At 45.3% G+C, this 13,323-nt stretch overlaps 1 protein-coding gene across 3 annotated transcripts in view; it reads left to right on the top strand.

Moving 5' to 3' along the window:
• NFKB2 (nuclear factor kappa B subunit 2) overlaps window positions 1–12,799 on the top strand; it is a 165,160-nt gene extending 152,361 nt beyond the window's left edge. For all 3 annotated transcript variants that reach the window (XM_063961398.1, XM_063961397.1, XM_063961399.1), the window contains one exon: window positions 12,079–12,799. In XM_063961398.1, coding sequence (XP_063817468.1) covers window positions 12,079–12,227 — 149 coding nt within the window. In that variant the 3' untranslated portion in view covers window positions 12,228–12,799. The remainder of the gene's footprint in view (window positions 1–12,078) is intronic.
• The last annotated feature ends 524 nt before the right edge of the window (window positions 12,800–13,323 follow it).

Below are 13,323 nucleotides of genomic sequence, written 5' to 3' on the forward strand. Positions count from 1 at the left end.
GTTTACCTGGCACTGCCCCTAACAATAGCTGCGGTAAAATACAAATTAGGCACATTAAAAATGCATTTAGAGGTTGTTGTTTTTTTAATTCAATCATTTTTATCAATTTTTAATTTTTTTAATTTTTTGAGACAAACAGACAATAACATATGCTTTGTCGCCATAGAATGTGGAAACCATAACACAGATGCATAAACAAACAATAAAAGTAAAATATAACAAGAAAAAATAATAATTCTGGTGTGGGCTCATACTTGTCATTCTATAATATTCCAAAGGTAGATAGTACTAAGAGATATCGTACCAATATAAGATACAGAAAGAAACAGAATCAAAGTGTGTCAACATTCAGAGTAATTTGGAGCTGCATATAGTACACAGTGGGGGTAATTCCAAGTTGATCGCAGCAGGAATTTTGTTAGCTGTTGGGCAAAACCATGTACACTGTAGGGGAGGCAGATTTAACATGTGCAGAGAGAGTTAGATTTGGGTGTGGTGTGTTCAATCTGCAATCTAATTTGCAGTGTAAAAATAAAGCAGCCAGTATTTACCCTGCACAGAAACAAAATAACCCACCCAAATCTAACTCTCTCTGCAAATGTTATATCTGGCTCCCCTGCAGTGCACATGGTTTTGCCCAACTGCTAACAAAATTCCTGCTGCGTTCAACTTGGAATAACCCTCAGTATACGGTGCATTAGCACATTGAGCATGATAACTGCAGATATAAGAAGGCCCTGACTAAACGAGGAGGAGAGCCATCTGCCCCATACTTTATAAAGTTTATCAGGGGCTTTCCTAGAGATGTATGCAAACTTCTCATGGGATACAACCGAGTTCACCAGGGGAATCCAGATACTAACATTATGGCCTGTATGCGCCATCCAAGATCGCGCTATCGGCACATTAGCAAGAGCACATAAGTTATGAACATATCGTCTAAAATGTACATCCAATATTTCCTCATCTATCACAGCAGGAATACACACAGTGGGCGTGATAACATCCGATGGTATACCCGTAGAGATTATTATCTTTATCACATCTTGCCAAAAGGCATTTATTACAGGACAGACCACAACAAGTGCCAAAAGGTGCCATCTAAGGAGACACACTTCGGGCACCTGGAGTCACCCCGCCCTCCTATTCTATATAAGCGAGTAGGAGTGATATATACTCGATGTAGTATAAACGAGTGTATTTGTTGAACGCGAACAGAGGTGGTGGCTGTTCGAGAAGCCCCCAGGGCTTCTTCCCAATTATCGGAGGAGATAGGTCCCAAATCAACTTCCCATTTGGATTAAAGGCAAGGGAGAGTGATGGGCACCAAGCAGAGCAGAGTAAAGATCAGAAATGGCCTTGGAGTGTCCAATGGACTTTAAAAGTAAATGAACAGGAGATGTCTGGAGAGGAGGTGGGGCAGTACCAAACTGAGATGAGCAGGCATGACGGAGCTGGACATATCGGTAAAAGTGAGATGTTGGTATGCTGAAGTCTGTTTGTAGTTGGTCAAAGGTTTTTAAAATACCCGACAAGTATAGGTGGCCAATGGATCGTATACCCCAGCCTTCCCACACTGACCCCATCTGTAGAGAAGCAAATTCATCAAAGGCACGAGTGTGAGTTAAGGGGGTATCAGACTCCAACCCCTCCCCCTGCATCAGGTGATGCGCATTTAGAGGTTGTTTGATAACAAGTAGGACTATTGTTAAAATTGTCTTATTTGTAACAGCAAAGGCAGGAAAAAAAAATATATCAAGTTAAATGTGATATATTTCTTATTATATAGGTAAATATAGGACACCACCACCACCACCACTTACAATTCCGGTGTTTGCCCCTAACTGGTGTTAATCTCTTCATTTTGCAATGCATGCAAAAAAAAAAAAAAAAAACCCCACACTTTTATTGACTGGGGAGCTGGTCCTGTAAAGGTTTAAATGTGTTTGGCAGATGGAGTGTCACCCTGTACTCCACAAAGCTTGGCATGTCACTGCACACTGTCATTTTGGCAATGGAAAAATTAAGGCTGACAACTGTTAGGCACAACTTGATGGACTTCTAATTAGAAGTGTATATGTGTGTCTCACTCCACTAGTCCAATTAGCTGTTTTGATGGCAGCAACCGTGGTATAATCCCCCATTACTAGTGACCTCTGCTCACATTCTACATGATCATCGGTGCCTTTACTGACATACTCATGCCTGAAGGAACAGATTTCTTTCATTTTCTAATAGTCCAACTGTTACCCAGCAGTAGCTAGAACTCTCATACTAAGCTGTATAAGGCTCAATGTGGCTGAGTGTATTACAGTGCAGATAGTAAGAGCATGCTTCTGCCCAACAGTTACATACTGTAAATAGCAGGCATAATGGACAATAGATGTGTACACATTTAGTAATACAGTACCTTTGTGTAGCCAGCGAGTGTCTCTACTAAATCAGTCTATGGATCATGTAGGTTGACATAGACAAAAGTAGTAACACTGACATTTACATGACTGTAACAATGCAGACATGCAGTATTTATCTAGAATAAAGGTAAAAACAAACATGGTTCTTAGAAGCAGCCTCGTTGCGATCGATAGCATACCAGCTGCTGTGTGCACAATTCAAAGAATGGCAGTTATACATGCAGTCGGCAGTTTACACCTTTGTAATGCTGGGTAGGAGCCGTCCTTTGCCCCAAAACAGCCTGAATTCTCCATGCCAGAAGGTCATCAAGGTGCAGGAAACATTCCTTAAGAGGGACATTTACTAATCAGTGATAAGAGCGGAGGAGTGAGCCAGTTGAGAAGTTGCCCATGGCAACCAATCAGCACTGAAGTAACAGCTATAGTTTGCATACTATAAAATGATACAGAGATGCTGATTGGTTGATGGGGCAACTTCTCCACAGGCTCACTTCTCCGCTCTTATCACTGCTTTGTAAATGTCCCCCTAAGGTCCTTGCTGACATGATAATATCCCACAGTTGCTGCAGATTTGTTGGCTGCACATTCATGCTGTAAATCTCCTATTCCACCACTGCCCAACAGTGCTTTATTGAACTGAGATCTAGTGACTTTGGAGGCCATTGGAGTACACCGAACCCATTGGCATGTTCAGGGAAGTAGCTTGCCGTGTAATTTATGACTGTTAGAAGATAGGTAGAATGTGTCCATAAAGGAATGCACATGGTCGGCAACGCTACTCATGCAGACTGGCATTTAAACAATGCCCATTTGACATTAAAGGGCCTAGTGTTTGCAGTGAAAACATTCCCCACCCCATCAGACAGAGCCGGCCGTAGGCATGGACAAACTAGGCAAATGCCTAGGGCATTTGGATGCCTAGAGGCACAAGCAGCTTCTGCTGATTAAAATTATGTGCGGCATGCCTATAATCTGTGTGTGATTGCGGCTGTATCTGCATATGAAATGCTACGTTACAGTGTATTCAAATCACACGGAATATAGGCATGCCACATGTCATTTTAATCAGCAGAAGCTGCTTGTGCATCCTAGCTACATAGCAATGCAAATAAAATGTATTTTCATCAAAAAGGCGCCCGACGTTAGCAGAGCTGCCATCTCCTCCTGCATGGCATATTGAGGCAGGATGTATGAGGACACATCTGTATCCAAGTAGAGGCAGAGGTCACAGTGTTAGCGGCCATGTGAGTCCTGTGTGTGGGTGGGTTGGTTGTGCAGAAGTGTTCGGCGTATGTGTAAGGGGCATTATATGTGTTGTGTATAAATGCATTAATAATGTGCGACATGTGTAAGGGGCACTATGAGTGTCATTTTGTGTATAAGTGCACTAATAATGTGCAGCATATGTGTAAAGGACATTATGTGTATAAGGGCATTAATAAAGGTTGGAATAATATGTAAGGCACATTATGTTTATAAGGACAATAATGTGTGCCATGTGTAAGGGGCATTACTTTTTTGGTATTATGTGTATAAAGGCATTACTAATGTGGGTCATTATGTGTATAAGGTGATCTACTGTGTGGCATAATGTATAGAAAGGGCACTACTGTGTTGTCTAATGTGAATAAAGAGCAATATGGTGTGGTGTTATGTGAATAAGGGGCAATTCAGTGTGATGTAATGTGAATAAGGCGCACTACTGTAAGGAGTAACATATATAAGGTAAAGTGGTACTACTGTGTTATATAATGTGAATAAGGGACACTATCGCATGATAAAATGTGAATAAAGTTGCAGTACTGTGGCGTAATTTGGATTGGGGGTACTATTATGTGGCCATGCCCCTTCCCAGCAAGAACACGCCCATTTTTGGGCTATGTGCAGAATGTGCGCACTGTTCTTATTTAAAATAAAGGGGGTAGGAACACCAGCATGAGGACTACTATGGTTGAGGGGTGATGGTGCGGGGAAAGGGGTGCAAGGTCAGAAGCGGAACTAGTGATGGTGCTAGGGGGCACCATCCAAAATCTTGCCTAGGGCATCATATTGGTTAGGGCCGGCTCTGCCATCAGATTCTGACACTAGCATTTGCATGTTGCAGCCAAATCAGGACTTGCCAGACCAGGCAACATTTTTCCAATCTTACACTGTGCTAGTTTGGAGAACCTGTGCCTGCTGTAGCCTCATTTTCCTGTACTTAGCAGACGGTAGTGAAACCCAGTGTAGTCTCTTGCTGCTGTGGCCAATCCACTTTAATGTGCTGTGTATTCGGAAACATTGGACCTAATTCAGAGTTGATGGCAGCAGCACATTTGTTAGCCGTTGGGCAAAACCCACTGGGGGGGGGGGGGGGGGGGGAGAGTTAGATTTGGGTCGGGTGTGTATAAACTGAAATCTAAATTGCAGTGTAAAAATAAGGCAGCCAGTATTTACCCTGCACAGAAACAATATAACACACCCGAATCTAACTCTGCACATGTTATATCTGCCCCCCCCCCTCGCAGTGCACATGTTTTGCCCATTAGAGAAAAATGTTGCTGCTGCGATCAGATCTGATGACGAGATGCCAGATCTGGAAGAGAGGGAGGTGGATGTAGATATGGGGGACGGTACTGTCTCAGGGAGAGGAAGCTCTTATTTACTCTATTCAAGATGTCCTGAATATCCCTGATAAAGGAGACAGACACAGTAAAAGTATTGTTTTTTAATGTAAAAACAAAATCTCCTGCTACTTTCCTATTTTAAAGGAATTAAACACACTCTTTAGAGTAACGTGGGTTAATCCTGACATGAAATTTCAGATCCCTATGAGGTTGCTGATGTTTTTTCCTTTTCCCCCTGAGGATAGGAGGGTGTGGAAAAATCCACCTGCAGTGGATACTTCAATGTCCTGGCTGTCATGTAAAGGAGGGTACACACAGAGCAATGTTCAGCTAATTTCTAAGCAATCTGACTAGAAATTAGAAATTAGTTGAACATCGCTCCGTGTGTAGGGCTGCCAGCAACAGTGAAGCCCGGTCCCGCGCTTCGCTATCGCCGGTGCTAGATTGGCCTGCATGCAAGCACAATCTAGCAGGTTGCTCATTTCACCGCTGGGTGAAATGAGCGTCCCCATCCCCCTACCCCCGTGTCCGTCCCTCCCTCACTCAGCACATCGCGCTGTGCTAAGCGGGGGGAGAGATGTGTGCTGAGCGGTCTTTGCTAGACCGCTCAGCATACATCTCTAGGGAAATCTCCCCGTCAGTACAGCCCTTTAGATTGTGCCGCCTGTACCTGGAGCTATCTCCTTAAAAGACCCTGCTGATCATAAAATTGAGACTACTCTCGCATCCATTTACACAGCAGTGGGAGTTGCTCAGAGACCCACAATTGCATGTAGATGATTACAAGGACCATTGTTAAATGGACAAGGTAATGGGGGTCATTCCGAGTTGATCGCTCGCTAGCAGTCTTTAGCAGCCGTGCAAACACATAGTCGCAGCCCACCAGGTAGTGTATTTTCGCTTTGCACAAGTGCGAACGCCTGTGCAGCAGAGCGCCTGCAAAAACATTTTGTGCAAAACAAGACCAGCCCTGGACTTATTCTTCGAGTGCGTTGATTCTAACGTTGGAGGGTTGGCTTTTGACGTCACACACCCGCCCAGCGTTCGCCAAGCTACGCCTGCGTTTTCCTCGACACGCATGCGTTTTTCAAAACACTCCCTGAAAACGGTCAGTTGACACCCAGAAATGCCCCTCTTCTTGCGTTGTGCCGTGCGACTTAAAGCTTCGCTAGAACCTGTGCAAAACCACAAAGGTCTTTGTACCCGTACGTCGCGCGTGCGCATTGCGGTGCATACGCATGCGCAGAAATGCTGATTTTTGGCCTGATCGCTACGCTGCGAACAATGGCAGCTAGCGATCAACTCAGAATGACCCCCCATATACTGAAAGGTTTTGACACGATGCCTCAGGATGAGATTATCACAATCCTGCGACATGTACAGGATTCTGCATATTTTATGTGCGTAGCATTCTAGGAAAAAGGCCTGATCAATGCACGCTCAACGGCTATGGCAGGCAGAAATCCCGCCTCAAACTGTCAGTTCGTAGATCATTATGGCTGCTGCGGTGGACAGCAGACGCTGCTTCCAAAAGAGGTGTAGAGAACCTTCCCTTTACGTGGGAGGCTTTGTTCGGTGATGAACTGAACAAGTGAATTTCACCCACCTATCTCTCGTCTGCAGCCCCACAGGCTGGACATGCTTACCCAGGCCCCACTCTGTTGTCCTTTCGGGTTGCCAGAGTTAATGGCAAGTCCAGAGGTACCTCCAACTCTGCTAGAGGACCCAGCGGTATACCGCGCAGACCAGCAGCCGCTGGTTCACAGGAGCAGTGCACAGGCTCAGCCTCTTCCATGCCATCAGCATGACGGTTGGCCCTAGATTGCGGGGGCCTTACAGGTGGGAGCTCACCTCAAATATTTCAGACACATTTTGGCCAGGCTCCTGCCAGGACCCCTGGGTGAAAGACCTACTCACCCAGGGCTACAGGTTAGAGTTTCAAACACTCCCACTTTACAGATTCTTCAGGTCAGGCTTACCAGTTTCACATGAAACTAGAGTAACCTTGCAAGAAGACATTCAAAAACTGTTAACAGGTCATTGTTCCAGTTCCTCCGAAACAGGGGTTATTACTCCAGCCTGTTTGTGGTACCGAAACCGGACGGTTCGGTACAGCCGATCTTCAACCTCAGATCACTGAACACGATCTTCCGAGTGTTCCACTTCAAGATGAAGTCTCTGAGAGCGGTGGTCGCAGGTCTGGAGGAAGTAGAATTCCTGGTATTTCTGAATATCAAGGATGCGAATGTTCACATCCTGAAATGGCCGCCTCATCAGGCTTACCTCAGGATGGCACTGCGGGACAGTTACTACCAGGTCCAGGCCTTGCCTTTCGGTCTTTCAACGGCACCGAGGGTGTTCACAGGGGTGATAGCAGAGATGTCGCTAAAACTCCGCAAGCAGGGAGTGGACATCGTTCAATACTTGGACAATCGCCACATAATGGCTGTGTACAGAGCACAGTTGATGGAAAGCATCAGCCATACAATACGACTTCTCACGGATCATGGGTGGATTCTCAATCTGCAGAAATCCCGCCTAGAACCTACACAGAGGCTTCGGTTCCTGGTAATGATTCTGGACATGGTGTCTCAGAAAGTGTTCCTTCCTATGGACAAGGCAAAGGCAATTCAGACAATGGTTCATTCCATTCTGAAGCTGAACAGAATCTCACTACATCTTTGCATATGTGTACTGGGCAAGATGATTGCCTCCTATGAGGCCATTTGGTACGAAATATTCCATGCACGAGCATTCCAGCTGGACCTGCTGGACAAATGGTCTGGTTCAGATTTGCACAGCACATGCGCCAGATGATATGCCTTTCACCAAAAGCCAGGATTTCCCTCTTATGGTGGTTGCAGATCTCCCACCTAGTGGGGGGTCGACACTTCGGAATTCAGAATTGGATTCAGTTGACAACGGTTGCGAGCCTCCGAAGTTAGGGTGCAGTGACCCAAGGGGCTCGGTTCCACGGTAGGTGGTCGGATCAAAAGACCTCCCTTCCAATCAATGTTCTGGAACTCTGGGCGATTTACAATGCCCTTCTGCAGGCCTTTTCTGTCCTTCAGTATCGGGCCATACAGGTACGGTCGGAAAACTGTGGCGTACATGACCCGACAAGGAGGTCCAAACAGCAGAGCTGCAATGAGAGAGGTGCCAAGATCCTCCTCTGAGCTGAGCGGGATGCCAAGGCCATTTCCGCCATACTCATTCCGGGAGTAGACAATTCGGAAGCAGACTTCCTCGGCAGACATGGTCTGCACCCGGGGGAATGGGTCCTCCACCTGCCAGTGTTTCGGCAGATATTTCATTGGTGGGGCTGCCCGCTGCTCGACATGTTGGATTCTCGGCTCACCAAGAAGCTTCTGCGTTCCTGTTCCAGGACGAGGGATCCACAGGCTGCAGCGGTGGACACTCTGACGATGCCGTGGAGTCACCAGTTGGTGTATTTGTTCCCTCCAATTCCTCTAATTCCCAGAGTTCTCGAAGGACTTAATGGAAAAATGTTCAGGCAATTCTGATTGCCCCAGACTGGCCCCGCAGGGCCTAGTATACAGGCCTCCTGGCATTGTCACTCGAAGGCCCCTGGCCTTTGCCAATTCAGGATGATCTTCTTACACAAGGGCCGTTAGTCTATCCAGACTTACCACGGTTACGTTAATGGAATGGAAGTTGATTGGGAGGTTTTTGCCAGGAAAGAGATTCTGGGCATGGTGATCTTGACTGTGATCCAAGCCGGGCAGCGCTGGTCACATTGAAACATTATCATCGCATATGACATGACAGGCTGTTATGTTGGGCCTACGTTAGGTTCCATAACAGTTTAGATCTCAGCCTTGTACTTTTCTTCCAGCAAAAAATTGGCTGTTCTCCAAGTAGTCCAGACGTTCTTGAAGTGTGTCTTTCATATTTGACCACCCTTTGTGCCTCCCACAGCACCGTGGGATCTCAATCTGGTTCTGTCCTTTACTCAAATCGGATTGATTTGAACCTTTCCTCAAGGTGGACATGGAGTATTTGACGTGGAAGGCTATCATGTTGTTGGCCTCTGCGAGGCGTGTTTCGGAATTAGGGGCCTTATCCTGTAAGAATACTTCTCTGGTGTTTCACGAGGATAGAGAATGCCTGAGGTTGTTTTGGCATTTCATATAAATTCGCCGATAGTGGTTACGATTGTCACTGGCGCGTCTGTTACACCAACGTCTTTGGTTGTGGTTTGGGCTTTGGAGATTTATGTCAAAAAGACTGCTCATCTCAGTAAATCAGACTAGGTTTTTGTTCTCTATGATGCTTCAGAGATTGTTTTCCTGCTTCAAAGCAGTCTAATGCATGTTGAGTCAGATTTACGATCTAACAGGCTTCCTCTTCAGCGGCTTTGCCGCTGCCGAGGTCTGTTCAGGCCTACTCCACACGTTGGTTGGGTTCTTCCTGGGTGGCTACCCGGGGTGTCTCGACTTTGCAGCTATGCTAGTTAGTTTCTTGGTCAGGTTCGAACACGTTTGTTAAGTTTTACAGGTTTGACCCATTGGCTACTGAGGACCTTCAGTTTGGTCAATCGGTTTTGCAACGGTCTCAGCACTCTCCCACCTGGTCTGGGAGCTTTGGGACTTCCCCATGGTACTAAGACCATCCCAGTATCCCCTAGGACAGAGGTTCTCAAACTTGGTCCTCGGGAGCCCACACAGTGCATGTTTTGCAGGTAACCCAGCAGGTGCACAGGTGTATTAATTACTCACTGACACATTTTAAAAGGTCCACAGGTGGAGCTAATTATTTCACTTGCGATTCTGTGAGGAGACCTGCAAAACATGCACTGTGTGGGCCCCCGAGGACCGAGTTTGAGAACCTCTGCCCTAGGACGTAAGAGAAAATAGGATTTTAATACCTACAGGTAAATCCTTTTCTCGTAGTCCGTAGGGCAGAGGTTCCCAAACGTGGTCCTCAAGGCACCCCAACAGTCCAGGTTTTAGGTATATCCATGGCTCAGCACAGATGGTTAAATCAAATTGACTAAGGTGCCAATTAAGTCACCTGTGGCCAAGCATTGGATACATTTAAAACCAAGACCGTTGGGGTGCCTTGAGGACTGCGTTTGAGAACCTCTGCCGTAGGGGATACTGGGTGCCTGCCTCTGTGCTTCGTTATTTTCCTGCAACAGTTGTTCTTGTGTGTTGGTAGTTAGGTCTGCTGTTGCTGTCCCTATTTTCAAGTTGTGGTTAGCGTTGCTACCCTAGCGTTGTTTTGTTGTGTGCTGGTTCGTTCTCTCACCACTATCTTGTCTATTTTCCTCCTCCCAAAGTATGTCTGTCTCCTTGGGCACAGTTTTCCTAGAGTGAGTCTGTAGGAGGGGCATAGAGGGGAGGAGCCAGCACACTCTGAAGAAATTTAAAGTGCCAAGGCTCCAATGGACCCCATCTATACACAATGGTACTAAGACCATCCCAGTATCCCCTACCGACTACGAGAAAAGGATTTGCCGGTAGGTATTAAAATCCTATTTTTTTAATGAAACAGAGATAGTGTTTATCTCTTAATTGTCAAAGGAGAGGCTTTGTCTTCTGCGGTACTGCTGTTGCATTACATGGCGTAATCCCCTATAGACATCTCTTTTGGCTGATCTAAATACAGCCTTCTACAGCTATTCCCCACTTCCTTGTACAAACCCCAAAAGTAGCATTTCAGTTTCCTAGAAACAAGGATTTTCTTTCCTGCAGATAATAATACACTTCTTTTGCATGCCCCTGGCAAGTAAGAGAGCTGTATTTCTGCAGTGAACCATCCAATATAAGATTAAATGGGTGTTCCTTTAAAACATAAGCCAAGAGCCAGTTAGTGCTGAATCACCTAAAGCTCGGTACATACTTTTATGATCGCGCTTTCAATCAGCCGAGCTGTGTGTATCGCTGTGATCCCCTGTCAGGTAGTGGCAGCAGCAGGAAGGTGAGCGGCTCCTCTGTGGGATCGGGAGAGGTATTACACAGCACATAAGATGCAACCTCCTGATCCTGACTGTTGCAGCAGTGTTGTAAGCTGTTTATTGGCTGACGCTACTGCAGTGGTACCACATACACATCTATACAGTTAACGGCCTGTCCACCCGATATCAGGTGTTTGGGCCATAGATTGTACAGGTGTGTACTCCACTTTAGGGGTATACTTACTAAAGATCGGATTTTCAAAGCCTCAGTCTCTTGATGGCTGGAATTAAAAGGGCTGTAGCAGTATACGCAAAATCAAGCACATATTGCTATGTTACATTCAATGCTGCAGGTAATCTGCCTTTTTAAAAATGTTTACTTTAGTGAATAAACCCTATTTACTAAATACCTCTGTAACAAAGTGTTGCCTTATGGAGGCTACCAGCAGTCATAGGTGGTCATTCCGAGTTGTTCGCTCGCTAGCAGTTTTTAGCAGCCGTGCAAACACTATGCCGCCTCCCACTGGGAGTGTATTTTAGCTTAGCAGAAGTGCGAATGAAAGGATCGCAGAGCGGCGGCAAACTTTTTTTGTGCAGTTTTAGAGTAGCTCTATACCTACTCAGCGCTTGCGATCACTTAAGACTTTTCAGCTCCTGTTTTGACGTCACAAACACGCCCTGCATTCACCCAGCCACACCTGCGTTATTCCTGGCATTGCGTTTTTTCCAAACACTCCCTGAAAGCGGTCAGTTGACACCCAGAAACGCCCTCTTCTTGTCAATCACTCTGCGGCCAGCAGTGTGAATGAAAAGCTTCGCTAGACCTTGTGTGAAACTACATCGTTCGTTGCAATAGTACAACGCGCGTGCGCTGAAGTGCCGGTTTTTTGCCTCATCGCTGCAGATCGACCGAAAGCAGCTAGCGATCAACTCGGAATGACCCCCATAGCCTGCTGCCAGCTTCAGGTAATTGGTGTTGGAGGTGGGGGGGAGTGGTATGTTCACAATCCTATTTTCCAGCTGTGTTCTGCAATGTTAGGAACCATCTAACAATTAGCTGGACAACATATATTCTAGCATAATTGCTGTGGAATTCTACATGCATTTGTGGTAATTGAAGATCTCTTCTTATTTACAGAGATGATTGACAGTGCATATGGTAGCCAATCTGTAGACCAGAAACAATCTACAGGATCTGAACCTCAGAAACCTTTTCTCCCAGAGACTACAAGGATGTCTCCAACACAAGAACTAGCCCAAAGAACCAAATCGGCTAGTGGACAATAGCGACCTGTTGTTAAGAGACTCTTTGAAATATGGGATATCCGGATCCATCAAAAAACATAATAGATGCTACTGTGGTGCGTGACATTTAGTTCATCAGAGGAACCATGGATTTCCTTTCTTCAATAATACAGTTGATTTCAGAGTAAACGGTGGCAGTAAGTCACAATCAACACTGCTGAGTACTCTTTGTGCCTATATCTATTATATGAATCAGTTTGGTGGGATCTCCTTTCAGAACTGCAAGGAATGAGGATTGGAGGATCCAAAAGTTCTTTAGCTCAAATCCAACATATTCCTTAAATAAAACAACAAAACAAAAAAATTCCCCCTGATTTTTTTTTTCATCTTGGCAACATTGGAGCGTTAATCGGACACTTGTACACAGTTAAAAAATATGTTTTACTGAATGGACTAATAGTAAAATATCTGTGGGAGAATCTTCAGGCATACACAGGCCGTATTTCTCTTGCCCTGTAATATGTCACATTTACCTTCTGTACTTACAGTATGTTCACGCTTCTGCTCTTATTTAAAAAGTCTATTTTTACTATGAATAAATGTTACACATTTTACTTGTGCACTTTTTTTTATATATTGTATAGATAAAAGGTTCTTCTCTATGTTCTGACAATGCAACATTCACTATGAGAAAGGAGCTTAGTACCCAAGGAGAGTAGAATATGTAGAAGTCACAAAATAAGTTGGATATCACACCTTCATTTCACAAATAGGCACATTTGTGTTTTCCTGTACTCATGGAAGTAAATAAAACTGTGCTATTGGGAACTCTGGGGTAGATTCAGCATTGATCTCTATTGAGACTGAAATTGCAATTGTCTCAAAACTACTACTGTGAAAAATCGCATGTGAAGAGCCACCCAGAAATGTTAAAATACACCCACCGATGTGATCGCAACTCTGCTTAAGCAGTCGCAGAGGTGCGATCCCTATGCAGACACAGATGGGGTCATTCAGACCTGATCGCTTGCTAACGTTTTTTGCAGTGCTGCGATCAGGTCAGAACTGCGCATGCATATGCCCTGCAATGCGCAGGCGCGTTGCACAGGTACAAAACGGATCGTTGCTGTGTGATGGG

This window comes from Pseudophryne corroboree, chromosome 3, assembly GCF_028390025.1.
Source record: "Pseudophryne corroboree isolate aPseCor3 chromosome 3, aPseCor3.hap2, whole genome shotgun sequence".
In the NCBI taxonomy this organism is placed as follows: domain Eukaryota; kingdom Metazoa; phylum Chordata; class Amphibia; order Anura; family Myobatrachidae; genus Pseudophryne; species Pseudophryne corroboree.